The sequence below is a fragment of the Centruroides sculpturatus genome, unplaced genomic scaffold, assembly GCF_000671375.1.
Source record: "Centruroides sculpturatus isolate CEXI.00-Female unplaced genomic scaffold, Cexi_2.0 scaffold27, whole genome shotgun sequence".
NCBI lineage: Eukaryota > Metazoa > Arthropoda > Arachnida > Scorpiones > Buthidae > Centruroides > Centruroides sculpturatus.
The window spans coordinates 192643-214260 of record NW_019384318.1 but is presented as its reverse complement, the minus strand read 5'-3'; the positions used below and the strand labels follow the sequence as shown (position 1 = coordinate 214260).

The following is a 21618-nucleotide window of genomic DNA, read 5'->3' as shown; positions in this document are numbered from 1 at the left end:
TTCTTCATGCCCATTGTTTGAAAAAAATCCTTTTTCTTCTCTTAATATTCGGGCTTGGCCCGTAATGGGGGATGTGGCCGAGTAGCGAAGGACTAAGCCCAAAATATTACACCACTTACAAAAATTTCTAAAGTTTCAGAATGGGCTGAGCATCCGGAATTTTAAAAAATTCACTTATAATGACATTGATTTATATGTAAACTTAAATGAACTTATAAAATTTTAATGATTTTTGAAATTATACTTAGATTTAGTTTTAAAAAATTCAGGAAATTTATTTCAGTGATTTTTTTTCCCTCTTTTTTTTTTCTTTGAGGTTTGTTTCTAAATGAGATTTTTGTGTTGTGTTTTGAATCGATAGTTTAAAGCAGTAAAAATTCAAAATGCTCTGAATATTTTATTATTAAAAACAAACGAATTAATTTCTTTTTATAAATATATTTAATAATTTAAAAGTATTTTCATATCGATAATGAGAGAAACTCCAGCGTTGAGGGAAAATTCCCTTTACAGTTAAAAATATCCCCCTTTTTTTTTAATAATGACGAAATAAGCAAAAATTAAGAGAATTATTAATAAAATAAATATTTAATTTCATAAAATTGATAATCCCTATTTAGGAAAATATCCCCTAAAGGGAAAAATGTATATTTAGGAAATGATTTATTTATTTATGAAATAGCTATATAAAAAAGAATTATTTATCTGAAAAATAATACCTATTTAGGAAGAAATAAATCTTAAAAGGAAAATTTAGAGTAATAGTCGATATTTAGGGAAAAATCCCCACAGAAAAAACTCAAAAAATCATCCAAAAAAATAAATAAAAATTCCATTTTATAAAATTGCCGATCGCTAAAGTAACTAATGATAAGAGAAAAATCCCTACTTAGGGAAAAATTTAAGGAAATATCTCTTCTAGGGAAAAACCACAGATTAAAAAAATTAGAAAATCATCAGAAAAATAACAATAAAATAAATAAATATTCTACTTATAAAGTAACTAACCTATATTTAAGAAAATAATCCCTAAACAAAAGTAATAGGGAAAAATCAGTATACGGAGGAAGAAAAATTCCTGAAACGTAAAAATTTTCATAAAGACAATTAAAAAAGCAGATTATCTCGTCTCGGATAGGGAAATTAATTAAAATCTTAAGGATCAAATAATAAAGTAAACCAAAAAGATAGTTTATTACACGCAGTAAATTGTGAAGATTATAAAAGATAATATAACAAATTTCAAAAGATAAAAGCTTTATTGCCAATATTGGCGTACGCCATTCAGGGTCGAGATTGTTGTTCAAATGTCAAGGATAGAAGCATCTTCTATATAATATTAACTCAGGATCGATAAAATAAGTAAAGGATATTTATATGACGTTTTAAACGGGATATTTTACATAATTAAAATAATATATATATCAGCTACTTAGCTTTAAATATATTCAACAGGGGATTGATGATCATTCCAATCTCTTTTTTCGAATTTTCCCTTTGAGATTTCCCTTTGATTTTTCGATTTTATTTTTAAATAATTGATTTTTTTTAAAAGATAAGAATCTAAAGTGCAATTTTTAAAGGAGCTTTTTTTTTAAAAGAATAACTTTTTATGTATATAAGAAAGAAAAGAAAAGGGTCTGTTGCTTAGTTTAATTAAAATCGATTCAGACTTTAAAAGTTGAAAATGCTGAGAAATTATTACTTTCTTCTTCTTCTTCCTCTTGTCTTCTAGTGTAAGAAAGATGCAAATTTTTGCGGAGTTTCATTTATTTTATTTTAATTTTTGTGATTAAATGAGAAAAAAAAATAAAGTGAAATTTAATGCAAATGATTTTTTTCCGTGTTTTTGTGAGTTAGACACTAGTTTTTGGCTTTTTAATCCCTTTTTGAAGGTTTTTTTTTCTTTTTTCGTATATTTGGGGAAATAATTCTTAATTAAGGGAAATTGAGAAAAAAATCCTTAAAATGGGTGTATTTTCGTAAATCTATAGGGAAATTTTTTATCTCGGACGTGGAGATTTAGAGAGAAAATAAAAAGCTCATAATACTTTATTGTGCGCTGTAAATTGTACAGAGGAAACAATAAATTCTTCAGCAAGAATTGTGAAATTTTTTGATAAACGATACCCGCATTTTTAAAAGAAATTTGATACAATTCTTTATATTTTAAGATTTAAACACTAAATTTCTTTACTTTTGATCCCTTCTTCAAGGTTATTTTTTTTATTTTTTTTATTTTCGTATTTTTATTTAGAGTAAATAATCCCTAAATAGGAATAAGTAGGGGAAAAACTTTATACGAAGAAGAAAAGTCTTTAGAATAGATGAATTTTCGTAAATCTTCAGGAAAATTTTCCTTTACAACGTGGAGATTTTAATTAAAGTTTTATCGAGGAAACAATAAAGTAAGCTCAAAATACTTTGTTACGCGTTGTAAATTGTACGGAGAAAATGAGTTTAAAATGATTCTTTTTAACATTTTTATCTGTCAGCAATTTGAATTTAAACACTAAAAGATGGACAATAGCTTTACGATGAATGGCCAAGAAGTAATAATAACTGCCTTATTACTTCTGGACCACTCTTACATATGTTAAACTGTATGATAATAAGAGCCAAAAGTGCCCACAGGATTTGTCTACGAGGAGTTAAAACATATTCGATTTAGGTCAATTATCCAACCAATTGGTTGACTAAAATCGTGTTTTTTAAATAGGTTTAAACGGGTTTTAAACATTACAAAACGTGCTGTCTTCCAAATAATAGCGCTTGCACAGGGCTGAAAAAAGAAGGAAATGTGAAATTGTTAATTGTTATGTTACCTACTGTACGTCTAGGTAATCCTGTATTTCAATTTTTTCGAATTGTAAGCATGAAGTGTTTACATTATAGCAATATTAGAAACAATAATAAACAATGGGATTGTTTAAATTTAGTAAATGAATGCTTAATTTGCATAAAATTTAAAAGCTGTTAAGAATTACATACGGTTACAGTACATAATGCAATTCATATTCTTCAAGTATGCACTTCTTCATACATTTACATTATGTTTTAGTTCATTATACTCCTACGGAAATCTATACACATATCTATAATATCCATTCGACAGATGAAGCAGATCTCCTTAATTGACTTCTGGAAAATAGACGTAAAGTGAGCCGTTATATCAGCGTGGAAGTGCCGAAACGTTTAACAGGTTGCAATCCAGACAGATGTGTATAAATGGTAAACTATGGTAAATTCACGCTGACTGCAAGTCTCAATCACCAAAATATCTTCATAATTTGTTCTCTATTATCAGCGCCATGTAACCTGTAAAAGAAGAAACAATTATCAATATAATTGCTAAAGATATAGACTTATAGGACACCCTGTATATACCACATAGAAAGAGCCTTAACTAATGAATTTTACATAATTATAATAAAATATTTATATCAGTCCTAATGTGGGTCACTGTATACTTTTAATGATAACTAATTTCCTCTTCATCAAGTTTTCATGAAATTTTAAGTATTCCGAACTTCCGAACTACAGAAATTAATATATTAATAAATGCAAATAAAATTAATTGAATAATTATGTAATCATTTTATACATATTATTAATTGAGTATATTTTGTAACAGATAATTTAGTCAAATAATAAATTTATAAATTTAGTGATTTCGTTCCGATAATTCTTATGCCTAGATAATTATGACGATTTAAATTATAATATTTTAATTAATATACTTTTAAATTAATCCGATCATGTGATTTTGTGTGGGGCCAGATAGAGTGGAACTAGCAGCACTCGAACCCTGACACAGAAGCCCCGAAATCTATTCTTCTATGTTATAAAAAAAGCTGATAGGAAAATGATCTATAATTAAAATTTCTTTTGATAAATTATTTTTAAAAATCTTTGTTTTACTTATTTTATGGCTTTCTTAGAGGGGTAGGCCTCACTTTTATGATTGATCTGGGCTTCTATCAGTTCTTTCGGTCTCTATTCTTGTGGCATTGTTAACCTTACCAATTGAAAGATTCTTCACTGCTTTCTCATTCCTAACTATTTTTTATTTTATTAATATATATTTTAACTAGGTATTTATATAGTTATTTATATTTAACTAGTTATTAATATATATTTTAACTCATAATAAATAATTAAAATTCAATTGTTATACACTGATATGATAATATTTATCACGATAAAGTAAAAATGTAATTTTAATGATGTTTTTAGATATACTCAAACATTTCTATCTTTCAATCGTATCTTTTTCGAGTTAATTTAAAATGGTCACGATGTTCCTATGCATGCTAATTAGAAGTTATTTTTATACTGTCCTTAATTCGAGTCACAAGCTCTAATTATTATCTGTTCTTCTGGGCATTTTCTTCTATGCTGACAACTGAAAATCAATTCCTGATAGTTCTTCAATTGTTGTAAAGATGAATTGAGAAATTTCTCTTACACAATGCCCCAAAGCGAATTGTCAAATGTTATTAAGTCTGAACCTTGAAGAGTCCACGCTGTACATCCACATCCAATTTATAATTTCTGAATTTTTCTCCAAATTTTCATTCAGAAAGTTTCTAACAAGGTTTTCCAGGAGGAAGAAGAAGGCGTTAAATTCTATAGCAATACGAATTTGGATCCTCGTGGCTGTTACAAGAACTGTTAGAGGAAATTTCATTTGTATCCTTTGTTAAAATATTTTATTACTTAAGTTATATACCCTTACTAATTAAAATTCAATTAGCAGATAGGCTTCAAAGTTGAATGCATTTGTCTCCTATGGTAAACATTATTTCTGTATACACAATTTCAATATTATATTGTTTTTGTTAACAATACGCCGTTTATAATATTTAATCCTAGAACAAATCGCATTCTAAGAACAATGTAATAAGCCATAGGTTTTACAGTATATTTATAGTGTAGACTACAGTTTGAAATGAGCCGAATTGATTAGACTTTAGCCTGTAGTAAAATTTCGTAATTTTAGGCTTATTAATAAATAAATATAAAGTTTGACGTCAATAAATCGTGTTCATAATACTGAAAATTTACTTTAAAACGTTGTATTTAGGCCTCGAAGGCAGATAAATATTTTTACTTCTAGGCCTATCAAGATCAAATATATCAATAGTATAGGGCCTCACGTGAGGCTCTTATATGTAAAGGCTATAACAAGTTTAGGTCTGATTTTCCTCTCAAAAATAATTCTTCCATATTGTGTATTTTCGTAAAAATTCTCCACAAAAGCTACATTTTTTAGCTGGAAATATTGCATAAATATCCACTCAGAATTCTATTGTTATACATTTTTTTTTTTGAGTCACAGAATAATAAAATATATTCCATACAACTTGTCATCCCAGATACGTGACATTTGTAACTTAACGACTTATCTTTATATTCTGTAAAGTTATTTATCGCGTTTTCCTGTATACCAAAGGATTTTTTTTTTCAATAATACATATGATGCCAAGCGAGAAGATTAAATTAAAGCCAAGATTTTGATGAAATTCCTATTTATAATCGAGTGTTTATACGCCTTTGAATGGGTAACTAAGCTAAAACTAGGCCTGCTACCAGTTTTAAGTGAGGAGATTAGAGTAATTATCGTACTTTCTGTACATTTGCGTGTTTAAATATTAGAAAGGATAATTATTTCAGTTTATTCCGCTGTGGATCCGCCCTTGGTAATAAGTAGCAAACGCGGTTAGCTTGAGAAAATCAACACCAAGTCATTATAGAAAAACAATANTTTCTTTGATGTTTTTTTCATTCTGACTTTGATTTCACTTGATTTATTATTATTTTTAATATATAGAATTATACTAGAGAGTTAAAACAGTCACAATGTTTTAACTATTCCAATTTCCCTTCTCATGCTTGGCTTAGAAATAAATCTATATACTTACTATCCTTATAAATTCAGAAGCATCCATTCTCTATATGTCTAAATTTAGAAAATACAGTATTTATTTAATGTGTTTTAAATAAATGAAATAATCTTTACTGCATTAATAATTTGACATCTTGCAATTACTTATAAATAAAAAAAGAGAGATAGAGAGAAACTGAAAGAGAAGGAAAAAGTATCTGTTAATATTATGAAATAGTATATGGCATTAGTAAAATGAAGTTCATTTGTACACCATCTGGTAATATTCAGAGAATAAAAAATTTTTCCTTTGCTTTCTGCACATATAATATTACCCTGTAAATAAATATTTAAAATATTTTTTCATTAGAAAAGAATAAAATTAAATATTAAAAAGGCATTTTTAAATTAAAAAAAATACTTTAAATAATTACGAAGAGTAACGGTTTCTCGTAATTACCATTTCCGAACACTAGGGGGCTGGAATCGTCGTGGGTCGATGTTAGTGTAGACGGAATGGAACGTGGTTGACGAGCGTGCGATAGTTTCTCTCATCTTATGAATGATTAAAGCTCTTTTTCACAATAGTGAATCATTGGATTTTGTTGCCTTACCTTTAAGCATTTGTACGACAAAAAGTAACGATGTGAAGTAAATATATATTTTTTTTCGAAATAATACCGTAAAACAACGGAAAAAATTAAAATAAAATAAAAAATCTGATGCTGTTTCCACCGAAATTCTTCAATTCAAGTAAGAATATTCTCTTTTTTTTCTTTTATAGTAATTATTTTTTAAGAATTACTTAGATTTCCCGCGAAATTGGATTTAAAAGTCCAATTTCGCGGGAAATCATCACGTGACTTTCATTCGGTAAATGTGGATTTTTTTTTCTTATCGAATTTGCGCTCAATTTTATATTTTAATATCATTTTTATAGATATAAATATTCTATTAAAAATAGTTGCAACAGTTAAGAAGTGGTCCGGTTTCGATTTATCGATCGAAGAAGTCTTTTTTTATTTTTTTTTTTTTTCCTCTTATTTTTTCCCCCTATTCTCTTCAAGATCGGAAAAAACAACTGGCGATCCATTAACGAATTACTTATATCATCGATTAATGGATAGAAATTTTGATTTAAAAATGAATCGTGTATCAGTTGAAACGGGCATTTTCTTAACTGTCAATGATTTAGTTGTAAAATTAAGATATAGTAGAGTAATATCTGTCTCAATTATGTTCGCAGCGGGTCCCCTCCTTGATGAGAAAACGGGAATTACTTTTATAGAGAATGGTACGAGAGATTAATGAGTCGTTGAGCTTTAACGTGCTTTAATATATAGTTATTTTTACCTTCTTCCGAATGGGAAAACTTGGCACAGAATAATTTAAAACAAAAGATAAATTCATTTACAAATCAAACGTTGAAGAATTGCAGTTTAAAACAAGTCTCATCCTATACAATTACATGTAAGGAATCTATATATAAAAGTGATGTTTAATTATGATTTTTATCATATTTTTGCTCATTCTTATCGATCTTGTAAATCGTTTAGAAGTTAGCTTAACCTTTTATATAAGTAGATATCCACCCGTTTGATTTATATGTTTTGACTCGCTAGCAATTCCATTAAAGTAAATCTTTCACTTCTGGAAAAATTCCTTGTACGTACCTAGTGATGTGCAGTCTATTGATTGATGCTGCGATGGCTTCTCTTAAAACATCTCTTAACCGATTTTTCTTTTTTCTTTTTTCTTTTCTTTTATAAAGAATTCTGACACACGATCACGGAATTATAATATATATATCATCACTTTAGCGGATAGAAATTTAAATTTGAAAATGATCGTATATAACAATTCAGGCGGACATTTTCTTAACAGTCAATGGTTTTTTTATAATTAAGATGTAGCAAATTTGTTCGTTTCTAACAGGAAAAAACACTTTCTAATTCGTTATTAATCTTCAAATAACGTTATATAAATGTTATTAGTAATAGTATATGAGAGTTGTGAGCGATATACCACGGAGATTGCCTTGGTTTGGCCTTGTTTGAAGGGAAAAAAAATATCATCATCGTCATCATCATCATCTGGTTAAAATTCGAGACGTGCCACACGCGATCGTGTATTATAAAAATTGAGCTAATTTTACGTTTGAATAATGAGGCAAAAAATTATCCTGACATATTCAACTTTAGTATGACTCGAATAATGAATTCATATTTATATAATTAATAGGTATAATTACGTTATTTTAATTAATCATTAAACTTGCTGATATTTTTTTTTGTTCTTTTTTTTTTAGCATTTGGAGTTGATTTAATATTCTCTGCCAACATTTCCTCGTATTAATTTTAGTTGTAGTTACTAGAATTTCGTCGTATTTAATTACGAAATGATGAATTTAAGCATCGAATTTTCATCATTAATTAATTCGGAACTTTTAAATTGGAATTTGATGAAATTTCGTCGTAAAATTTAAACGATTTATTTATATATTTTGACATTTAAAAAAGTCTTTAATAGAGTAATTTTTTTTTAAAATTTAAATTCTATTTAACGTCTTTGAACTTTTCACAAAGGATATATTATTGAGAATAAAAGCGGCTACTGTGTGACCTGGTACTCAAACAAATGAGATAATTATATATTGTGTCAAAACATAACAGTAATTTAAGAATGTGTGTCAACTGATGAAAGATTAATACCGTTCTTTAATGGAGTTAGAAAAATTCTCCTATTTCTTAAGTGGAAAAAAAAGGGATCTTTGTATATAATGACATTGTTTGAAAAATTGGAAGTTTGAATGATTCTTATTCTTATTAAGAAAATTAATTTTGAAGAAAATAATAACAGATTCTGATGATAAAGTATGATTTGAGCTGAATATTTTATTAATTTTTTTATTGTAAAAATTAATATTTAAAATTAAAAAAAATATATATTTTTCTTTATTCAAAAATTTAATTTCTGTATCAATTTTTAGAAAAAAATTTACAATTTATTAAACAATTTTTTTTTATGAAAATAATTTTTATAGTTCAATAGTTTTAGGAAAAGAAATATTTAAATTTTAAATGATTTTTTTTGTATTTTTGTTAAGAGAATTATTATTTTTTTTATAATAGAATTTTTAATTATAGAAAATAAATTATTGAAATTTCTGTACTTTAAATATACAATCAGGAAAAATAAGTTTTTCTTTTTAATATATATATTTTTTTCATGGCTGAGTGGAAATGTAGAGATTATAAAATCAATTTAAATGATTTCTTTTTTATAATTTTATTTTTTTCATCTGGAGAAATGAATTTCATTTATTTCTTGATAAGATTATTTAGTAAATTATATTAAAATATTTATTTATTATCATTATATGTGTTTAAAATTTTTTTTTAAAGTAATTACTTCTTTGTATTAAACTTTCTCTTAAAAGTTTATTCATTTTAATGATTAAATTATAAAATTGTTTCCTTTGATAATTATTAGAAATATACAAAAATAAATAAATAAATAAATAAAATAATTAATTTTGTGAAGAACTTTTTAAATAAATTTTTTTTTTGTTAAATTGCAATTAATAAGATTTTTAATATATATATTTTTAATAATATTTCATTGATTTAATGGGAAAAAATTAATTAAAGAAACAGTAAAGTTTTAAACAAAATGCAAAAATTTAATGTATACTTTATGATTTAGAGGAATCTAAATGAATTTCTGTTTATCTTCTTGATTTCTAACATAAAGAGGTAAAATTTAATTAACTTATTAATAATGAAATTTATTTAATTTTAGACTTTAAAATTAAATTTATTCATTTAATATGATAAATTATGGCATTTTCCTAGTCAATTAAATATTTGTTATTAAGCTAAAATATTAAAATGTGAATAAGCCATAAATAAAAGTTATATCTACATTAATTTGCTTTAGTTGCTTGCGACTCTACATTTTAAATTTAATTTTCAGAAATTTATCAATATTTACGAATGATTAAATATTAATTTATGCTCGAGAACGAATATTGATAAGTTAATATATGAATGTTGATTAAAATATAATTTGTGATTAATGTTTGATTTGTTTGAATGTTTTACAAGTTCACTCTGATTGTAGACCTTTAAAATTAGAGAATAATAAAGAGCGAGAAATGCTATCTTTGATAACATTTAAGTAAAAAGTAACATTTAACTTTTATTAAATTAGAAGAATAATGTTGCTTTATATTATAGACCAGTTGGATGTGTATCTAGGACAAGATCAAGGGACAAATGGGGAGACAACTTTGAAAATTGTAAAGGTGAGTTAAAGTCTAATCTGTAAAGACAAGAAGAGAGAAAGAAATTTCATATTAAAAAAAAAATTCAAAAATTTACAAAAATGCACTAGCTCATTTATAGACATTATTTTATTAAAGCACAGAGTTATCATCTTTGTAGTTAAGCTTCTGTCTGAATTGCTAATGCAATCACATTTAATAATAATAAAGTAAAATTGATTTTGATCACATTCTTAATTATAATAGCTTAAAAAAAGATATATCGTGTGTTAATGTGTGTTGATCATTTTAGAACTTTTCTTGTCAAAATGCAAATGTACTTTTTAGACGATATTTAACATTCTTGTTTGTATTTATTTTGAAGGCTTCGATTGACATAACTCAATGAAAACATTAAATAAATCAAATTTCAACTCCCACATTATATTTAAATTGCAAATATAAGTGAAAGGTAAATGAGAATATACAAACAATCAAAGCAATAATTTGTACTATGAAGTTTACTGATTTTGTTTGCTTTTATCAAATGAACAAATCCTTTGGAGATACAAAACAAGTATCTAGAGTAGATGCTACAAATTCTTTCATAGCAATAATAAAATTTAAAATGTAAATAATAAATGAATAAAATGCATTAGTGGATGGAGTTGTAAGGCAAATAAATGTAATCTATTTACTTATGTATGTCTGGGAATTTGTTCAAAAATATCTTTGGATATTTCAATGAAAATTTTATGATTCACCCTCCTTAACAATGTATATTGTATAATTTTCTTTGAATAAACATTATACTGTACATAAAATAGCTTCCTATTTTATATTTACATNAAAATTAATTTGTATACAGTATATAAATTTATAATTACATATTTTTTATTTATTTGATTATAATTATAATTAATTAATTGTGATTAGATATTTAAAGTTAAAAATAATATTACTATTAATTTTATTTTTATATTCAATTTATTTTTAGTTTAATAGTCAGTTGTTTAAAAGAAATACTGTATAAGGAAGAAAAAGTTACTAAATATATAAAATCTGTTATAGTAGCAAACTTAAGTAAAATCTTTCTAGGTTTATCTATTTATATATATATAAATATAAATATTCGCTTGACTTATGCTATTAAATATTTTATATTTAGTGACATAAGTCAAGCGAAATATCAATTTTTATTGATTAATTTTATAAACATTTTAAAATACAACTGAGGATACTGCTATCTTGATTTAAAGCCATAAACCTACAACTATAAATGTAAAGTATAGATTTTATAGCATTTGACCACAGAACAAAGATTTTAGATTTGGTTTTTTTGTTGTTAAAGTAATCTTTTTACTACTGCTATAAGTTAGTTGTTTCTAAATATAGTTTTATTGTAACAGTTCAAGGAATTTTATGATCTACTTTTCAATAGATAATTTTTATAACAGTTTTGAAATAGTAAAAAAGTGTTAAATGTATATACTGTATACTGTATATATTTTTAAGAATTAAATATGCTTCTTGGAAATCTGAGCAAAAGTAATTACTTAAATGGTAACAGAATGGAGGAGTCAAACAATGTTTTGTTGAAAAAAGCTGTTTGATATTAAATTAAGTAATAATATGAACTACTCAGAAGATAAAAATTATTTATTTATAATATTTTCAGAGATTTTTCTTTATTATGAGTAGAGTTTGCATCTTAAATGACGTGAATGTTACTGTGACAGAAAAAAATCCGAAAATGTTGTGAATAATTTTTACATTTCATGTCCGTAATATTTATTATTAGTTAATCTTAATTAAGTAATGTAATTGATTGAAGAAAGTTTCTAACAATGTTAAACTGTTGTAAAAATCTATATGAAATTATTAGTTTAAAAATAGTTTTGTATTTTGTTTTAATTGGTAATTTTGTTATTGAGTTTTAATTGTATTTATTTAATAGAATTTAAATGTAGATGTATATTTAATTATAAATAGATTAGGAAATGTAGTTTTTAATCTTTATAATTACAGTAGGAGATTCAATTTCTAAAATTAGATAAATCAAGATGAATTTTTCATCTATTCATTTTCTCCAGACAAATGTATAGGATCTATTATTAGTAGATTAAACACAGAAATAATGTATTTAACCATTACTTCTACATTAAAAATTCATTTTAATATTTTTGATATCCTAAGACCTTAAATTCTATTGACATAATTATGGAGTTTATTAAATAGTAAAAATTGGAAGTATTATTTCTGTTTTTGTCATGGTTAATATTAGATTTTACAATGAATTGTTTGACTTATAGTAGAATATTAAATATAAATATTAGTTAATATTAGTAAATAAATTTAATTTATTATCAACATATGAAATTTATAGCAAATTTGAATTTTAAAAATTTAAGAAATTATTCTAAAATTTGTATTTAATTTTATTCTTATAATTAATTAATAATCTAATTCTTCAATTTTTTATGAATAATTGTTTTAATTAAAAATTTTATTGTACATTACATTGATTTTTCTTTCTTTAAAACAATTTTTAATTAATATTTCAAAATATTTATAGATATTTTTTTCTATGGAAACATGTCAGACCAGGAACAACTTGCTATATCTCATGCATTTCCACCAATAACTGCTGGAAGTAGTGCAGTCAGTGCTAATACTGCTCTAACGTCTACCACATTGACTCCACCTTATGCTCCATATCCAAAGCAACCTAAAGGTACAACTCTTGAACGAAATAATGTACCTGTACCTGAATTACCTTTAACAGCTTCTGATGAATGTAATATTCATGAAGTTTGTTATTACTTTCAACAAATATTATTCATAGCAGCAATTCTAACAGGTACTGCTTTAGTTGTAGCAGGAGCTATAATGCATATACAAAGTGGGGAATGGTTAGTGTTTGTATATATAGGCGTACTTTTAGCTGGTGTTAATATGGTGCTTTTATTAATTCAGTGTTATATCAGAAAGCAACAGAAGCAAAGGACTAAACTTCATTATACAGTTGTTAGACAGCGGAGCGGTGCAGTACAATATAATCCACTGGGAACAAACAACCAAATGCCCACTACATTGGGATCAGGAAGAGAAAGACATAAACCTAAGCAAGGTCATTTGAATTTAGTTCAACCTCCTTTTAAAGAATTTTCTCCTGTCAGTTCTACAAATATTGTCCAATCTCCTACTGATTCACATAAGAGAGCAATGTTCCTCATGCCAAGTCCTTCTTATAGATCAGGTCCCTCAATTAGTCATCACAGACAAGCAAAGGAAATTCATCCTAGATCTCCTTCTCTTGTGCATCGACCAATTCACAGGTCAGTAGCAGCTACAGGAGGATCTCAGCTGCCTCTTTCTAGGTCAGTTACAATCTAATATCTTTTAAATATAAAGTTTCTTCATTTGTTTTAAATTCTAATTAAAATTTTTCATTGCTGAAAAGTAATTCGATATTTTTTCTGAATAATTAACATGTGTTGTTACAAATAAAAAGAATTCGTATCCTTTTATCAAGGTAAAATATGTAAATTAAAGTTAACATAGATTTTTCTTATTATTTTATCATTATTAACAAACAAAAAGTGAGTAGAGTAATTAAATAACAATTAAATATACAAAATATTTAATTGTTTTGTAAAAGCAATATTNAATAACAATTAAATATACAAAATATTTAATTGTTTTGTACAAAGTAGTGTTATATATCTTATGTAAAGTAGTGTATTTTCAACTATTTAGAAAAGTTTTAAATTATTATTTTGAAATATTTAATTTATTATTGAATATAATAATGAGCATCAATAAATAAAATAGAATAATTAAACAAAAAACTTTTTATTGTAAATTGAATAAAAAATAAATTATAGGTTCAAATTATTAAAACTATACAAAGTTTTTCAGTAAATGGAATTAATTATTATGGCTTGACTCTCATATCATTAATTACCATAATTATCTCAGAAAAATTTGCAGTTAAATGCAATGTGCAAAGTTTATTATAAATTATTTTCATATAATACTTTATACAGTATACGAACAACATGTTTCTTAGAACTTTCAAGTTGTTGATTTTTTTACTAAAATAGTTTAATTGTATTTATTTTTTAATTTATTTTTATTTATGTCACTTTCATAAGTGTAAAATAATTAGTTATGACAATAATTAGGAAGATATTAATATTATAGTAACACTGCATAAATATGACTATATTTTTAAATATGTAAATTACATTAATATTGTATTTATTACAATAATTGTAAAATTAAAGTAATTTATTAAAAATATATTAAAGCTTATTAAAAAATGTGGCTATATATTAATTACATATACAGTTTTTAAGTCTCTTTTAATGATGTACTTTGAAAAACCCTTCCTTTTTAATTTCTGTGCATGGATCCCTTGACATTGAAGAAAAGACTTAAAAAAGTTTTACAAGTATTGAACTGATAGTTTATTCACATTACAAGTAAGTAGATATATAATAACAAGGTTGTAAGCCACTAATACCACAAAAGTCTATGTAGATAATGCCTTAAACCCCTCCTCATTGTGTATAGTAATTGTACTTTGTGCAATCCCCTCCCCTATAAATTGTACATATAATCAATGTATGGCTCCAATTACATTTAGAAAACAATAAGAAATCAATAAATTTTAATTGATTTTTACTTATTTAATCTTCTTCAAGTAGCAATACAATAAAAAAGCTTTGAAGAGTGGTCTATAAATCATATTGCTATATAAAGTGAAGTAAGAATATTATATTTAATATGATTGAAGTGAGGCAAATAATTATAAAAAAAGCTGTTTTAATTATAGAAATTGACAATGAATTATATTAATTTCTATCTCCTTAATCATTCAGAACCGAAAAAATAATTGTAGCTTACTTTAAGAAATAATTATTAACATCTTGTTTTTAGAAACTTTTTTATTTTTCAGACCAAATTTGTTTTAATTAAAAACTGAATAGATAATCATTATTTAATATTTTAAAATATTTATCTTTCTTGCATTGTGAGGCAACATTCAACATTACAAACTTTCAACTTCTTCAAATGCTAGTTATTTTAGTTACTGTGAATTAAATTTAGATGGTAATAAAAAGTTTAACATAAATAGTTTTATAAAGAAGCTTGTAGTTTTAATTATCTAAACATTTTTAGAGCCATACATTTCAACTATAGAAGAACACTTGATTCTGAATAAACTGTGTGTTTCAATAAGTTTGCTTAGAATTATTTAAAAACAAAATTCTAAAAGATTGTCACAAGTGTTCCTCGTAAAATGAAATATGTGATACTAGAGGTGATTACATAATTAAAAATACAGATTTCTTTAGGGAATAAAACTGATTATTAATTTATTTAAATCTTTAATTAAAAAATTTTCTGTTTTAAAAGATTAAAAATGTTTGCAAGTTTTATTTTTAAAATTAAAAAAAATTTGTTTTTTAGATATTTTTAATAAAAATTAAAAATCATTTTCCAAAAATTAATAACATGACTACTTTTCAAATTAGTTTATTATTTGATATTAATACAGCAAATTAGGAGTTTTTTATTTTACTTTTTCTATCTTGCAATTGCTAAGAAAGTTTTGGGCAGTGTAATGGAGAGGAAGAGGAATGGAGTATAATATATCAAGATCAAACTATCCGTAAAAATTCTGAAGATCTAATCTAGACTCAAACCTAGATATTTAAGAGTGGCAGGCTGACACTTCTACACTCTTAGTCATCCTGCAGTCAATGAGATATTTTTAATTCTTATAATATAATAAGAATTAATTAATTAACAGTTAACAACATTTTATAATAGGATATTAGAACAAGTCTTATGTGGCATAGCATCTCATGCTAGATGGCACAAGCTTATTAGTACTTTCATTGTAGATTTTTCTTTGATGTTTTTTTCATTCTGACTTTGATTTCACTTGATTTATTATTATTTTTAATATATAGAATTATACTAGAGAGTTAAAACAGTCACAATGTTTTAACTATTCCAATTTCCCTTCTCATGCTTGGCTTAGAAATAAATCTATATACTTACTATCCTTATAAATTCAGAAGCATCCATTCTCTATATGTCTAAATTTAGAAAATACAGTATTTATTTAATGTGTTTTAAATAAATGAAATAATCTTTACTGCATTAATAATTTGACATCTTGCAATTACTTATAAATAAAAAAAGAGAGATAGAGAGAAACTGAAAGAGAAGGAAAAAGTATCTGTTAATATTATGAAATAGTATATGGCATTAGTAAAATGAAGTTCATTTGTACACCATCTGGTAATATTCAGAGAATAAAAAATTTTTCCTTTGCTTTCTGCACATATAATATTACCCTGTAAATAAATATAGAGTAAACACTGTAGTATTATCTAATTTTTATAATTGTATGTGAATAATATATAATTTTCGTATTTTTTACTATAATAATCTTTCTTATCTCTTGATAATATCTCATAAAATATAGATTGTAGTTAAATATATTAATTTTACTCTAGTTAAAGAATAATAATAAATTTATTTTTTATTTATTCATATATTCTTAATAATTTGAATCTTTAATATAAGGAGGAGCTTCAAACTATAAAACATAATTATGCTAACTAATTATTAGTTAACATAATTATATACTATAATTTTTTTATTTCCATATTTTAATTTGCAAATTACAATAATTTCCTTTTTTTATGGACTTCCTGTAACACGTTTATTCATTTTTTATAATAAAATTAAAAATTTATGAATAATAATCATTAAATTATTCATAATGTATAGTTTTAAATTTATTTAAGATATTTAGTTTAAATTTTTATAGTAATATATTGTGATTACAAATTATTTTCTTTTCCTTCAACTACATCAGAATTACTTGCATTTTGATATTAATTTTATTTAAATAAACATTTGCTTCTTTTTATGTCTAATTAACAAGTAGCAGAATTTTGAATGCAGGGCTGGATGATGGTATGAGGTGCCTCAAGCATTTTTGAGAGGTGGAATTTTTCCCAATAAATCCTTCTTAAAAATACTTTGAAAATACATAATAGTATAAATTTTTATTCCCATTATTAGATTCATGTACAAATGGGACAGAATTCTCACAGCTTGCTGCACTTTGTTGTTTTTCATCATCCAGCACTGTATGAATGCATGTAAACATTCTATTTACTTTTATTAATTAGTTCAAAATTGTAGATACATCCAATTTCTATAGTAAGTAGTATGAATTGACATTTTTAATTCATTAGCTCACTAGTAAAAATATAATCTATATACAGTGAAAACTGCTTAGGCGACCACCTGCATTCAACGGGCACCTGTCAAAACGAACAAAAATTTCTGGCACGGAATAGTTTATCCATAGAGTCTTCGTATNAAAATTCTCCTCAAGAGTCTCATTTACCACCTGTGCCACCACCAAGCTATGATGATCTGATCTGTATTGGACATTTGCCACAGGACGGTACTAGTGTTCATCTCATCTAACCATTTTTAAAATATAGTTATTTCTTTTTCCATAATAAATTACAGGAATTTTTGCTTTTAACATATTACTAAACTGTTTAAAATTTAGAATGTATGGACAATATATATTTAAATGCATTTAAAATGATTTTAAAAATATGTTATAAATATAAATAATTTATAAATGGGATTATTTCCCTTACATATCATTAACATGTAAGATTTATTATTAATTATATTAATGTGCAAATATACTTATATATACACACAAGCATCTAAGAAAAATTGTATCATATTATATTACACTTTATATACATTTTCTTTATTGAATTTCTTATTAAAATTATAATATATCTCTCAACTTAAGATCTTAAAACAGATCTGTGATTTTTCAGAAATTTCTTTTTTATTAGAGTGCCTTAAATTGATAAACTTTAATAATAAAAAAATATTAATTACAGGACTGTAAAACAAAAACTCTTTTTACCTCTACAGTACTGAATCAATGGGACCTCTCATGCTTATAAGCAAACACATCAAATATCAATTACACATTTAACTTAGCTTTAAATGTGTCACAGGGACTAGAGAGCTAGAAATTCTTAGTTATCGCTCTTGTTATTTATGAAACTGTCATAAGTATAAGTATAATACATTTAAATTGAAACTCCAATAATTCTTTTTTAAAACTGTAGTATTTTGTAGGATATATATTGTTATTTTGTACAGCCCAAAATATGGTGTGAATATTAGATTGTGATACTGATGAATATAGTATTGTGATTATTATATCAAGATTTGACAACTGCTGAATTAGTAAAAAAATTTTTGTAAGTGTGACAAATAAAGCTTTACTAAATATCTTTATATTTAAGAAGCATTCATGAATTAAAACTGATTTATAGTTTATGTGAGAAATCATGTTTAGCATTTAAGAGTCAGAATAATTATAAATTCCTGACATTATTTATTGTTGAAAGGATTTGAGGGTACGATATTAAGGAATTAATTTTGTTAACTGGATTGGCCTTATGTCTGTTTAAAAGAAAGTGAATTAGAGTTGATAGAAATTTATTAAAATTGACTAGATGGATTGATTCTGTAATTGTTATGTTTGAATTTATTATTTGTATCTTTTTATATTATTACAATAATATAAATTACATACTATATATTCATTTGTTCATGAGGTAATGTTATAATAAATAGAAGAAACAATATTAAAATATATTTATATGAAAAATTAATAAATATACAGTACATAGATTCTATGACAGAAAATTTTTTCACCAAATTAATTTGCATTAGTAATAAGAAGCTTTGGGTATTATTATTTAGGATTCATTATATTATTAAGTATCTGAATCTTCTGATTTGTTATTAATTAAGACTAATACATGTAAATGGAAAATTTAAGATAACAGTGACCAATGACGACAGATTTAACCAATTAATCAATCAATTGTGGAGGTATATTGAGGTCAAAATAGACAATTGGTGGAATTTGTCATGGATTTTGATCGTTGTCTTAATTTCACTATTCATGTACTGTACATTAGTCATTGGACATCTTTTCATGTTTGTGATTTAATCAACATTCTTGTACTAATTTTTTTGGAATTGAAAAACAGGTGCCATTACTCATAGTTACAATCATAGTAATTATTATAAAACACCTACCGCTAAGAATGATGAGAATTGCTGAGAATCAAACAAACTGTTTTCAATTTGATCAATTTTCTGGAACATTTNTATCTTTGGACCTTTTATAATTATTGAATGCAACTTATAATTAACAAAGTTCAAATCAGCGTTTCAAATGATCATCTGAGAATGATTATAATTTTAATTCCAAATTTTCGTAAATAAAAATACATATAATACTATATTTTATTGTTCTGATTTTTCTTTTATTAAAGAAAACATATGTTTTTGTGTTTTATTTTATCAATGATTATTATTCTCTCAGTCATTTGGTAATTATAATACAAAAATGTGAAGTAATGTTAAACTAATTTAATATTAAAACTTTTGTTTTAAATTAATTATCATTAATATTATTTAAATTGATACATTTTTTTCTTTATATATTCTTTATTCTGACAAAATCTTGTTTTTAGATATGAAAATTCTCCTCAAGAGTCTCATTTACCACCTGTGCCACCACCAAGCTATGATGATCTGATCTGTATTGGACATTTGCCACAGGACGGTACTAGTGTTCATCTCATCTAACCATTTTTAAAATATAGTTATTTCTTTTTCCATAATAAATTACAGGAATTTTTGCTTTTAACATATTACTAAACTGTTTAAAATTTAGAATGTATGGACAATATATATTTAAATGCATTTAAAATGATTTTAAAAATATGTTATAAATATAAATAATTTATAAATGGGATTATTTCCCTTACATATCATTAACATGTAAGATTTATTATTAATTATATTAATGTGCAAATATACTTATATATACACACAAGCATCTAAGAAAAATTGTATCATATTATATTACACTTTATATACATTTTCTTTATTGAATTTCTTATTAAAATTATAATATATCTCTCAACTTAAGATCTTAAAACAGATCTGTGATTTTTCAGAAATTTCTTTTTTATTAGAGTGCCTTAAATTGATAAACTTTAATAATAAAAAAATATTAATTACAGGACTGTAAAACAAAAACTCTTTTTACCTCTACAGTACTGAATCAATGGGACCTCTCATGCTTATAAGCAAACACATCAAATATCAATTACACATTTAACTTAGCTTTAAATGTGTCACAGGGACTAGAGAGCTAGAAATTCTTAGTTATCGCTCTCGTTATTTATGAAACTGTCATAAGTATAAGTATAATACATTTAAATTGAAACTCCAATAATTCTTTTTTAAAACTGTAGTATTTTGTAGGATATATATTGTTATTTTGTACAGCCCAAAATATGGTGTGAATATTAGATTGTGATACTGATGAATATAGTATTGTGATTATTATATCAAGATTTGACAACTGCTGAATTAGTAAAAAAATTTTTGTAAGTGTGACAAATAAAGCTTTACTAAATATCTTTATATTTAAGAAGCATTCATGAATTAAAACTGATTTATAGTTTATGTGAGAAATCATGTTTAGCATTTAAGAGTCAGAATAATTATAAATTCCTGACATTATTTATTGTTGAAAGGATTTGAGGGTACGATATTAAGGAATTAATTTTGTTAACTGGATTGGCCTTATGTCTGTTTAAAAGAAAGTGAATTAGAGTTGATAGAAATTTATTAAAATTGACTAGATGGATTGATTCTGTAATTGTTATGTTTGAATTTATTATTTGTATCTTTTTATATTATTACAATAATATAAATTACATACTATATATTCATTTGTTCATGAGGTAATGTTATAATAAATAGAAGAAACAATATTAAAATATATTTATATGAAAAATTAATAAATATACAGTACATAGATTCTATGACAGAAAATTTTTTCACCAAATTAATTTGCATTAGTAATAAGAAGCTTTGGGTATTATTATTTAGGATTCATTATATTATTAAGTATCTGAATCTTCTGATTTGTTATTAATTAAGACTAATACATGTAAATGGAAAATTTAAGATAACAGTGACCAATGACGACAGATTTAACCAATTAATCAATCAATTGTGGAGGTATATTGAGGTCAAAATAGACAATTGGTGGAATTTGTCATGGATTTTGATCGTTGTCTTAATTTCACTATTCATGTACTGTACATTAGTCATTGGACATCTTTTCATGTTTGTGATTTAATCAACATTCTTGTACTAATTTTTTTGGAATTGAAAAACAGGTGCCATTACTCATAGTTACAATCATAGTAATTATTATAATAATTAAATCTATTGTATTAGAAATAATACTTAGATTTTTATATCTGTTTTTTGTATAATGATTTTAAGCTATTTTAAG

At 24.6% G+C, this 21618-nt stretch overlaps 1 protein-coding gene across 3 annotated transcripts in view; it reads left to right on the top strand.

Moving 5' to 3' along the window:
- The window catches only part of LOC111624257, a 26033-nt gene extending 4415 nt beyond the window's left edge, over positions 1-21618 (top strand). The window contains exons 2-6 of one of the 3 annotated variants that reach the window (XM_023367086.1): positions 6364-6640; positions 10126-10193; positions 12727-13489; positions 19775-19866; positions 20330-21618. In XM_023367086.1, coding sequence (XP_023222854.1) covers positions 12747-13489; positions 19775-19866; positions 20330-20337 — 843 coding nt within the window. In that variant the 5' untranslated portion in view covers positions 6364-6640; positions 10126-10193; positions 12727-12746 and the 3' untranslated portion in view covers positions 20338-21618. Of the gene's footprint in view, positions 1-6363; positions 6641-10125; positions 10194-12726; positions 13532-19774 lie in introns of all 3 variants that reach the window. The other 2 variants (XM_023367078.1, XM_023367070.1) reach the window with 2 other exon arrangements.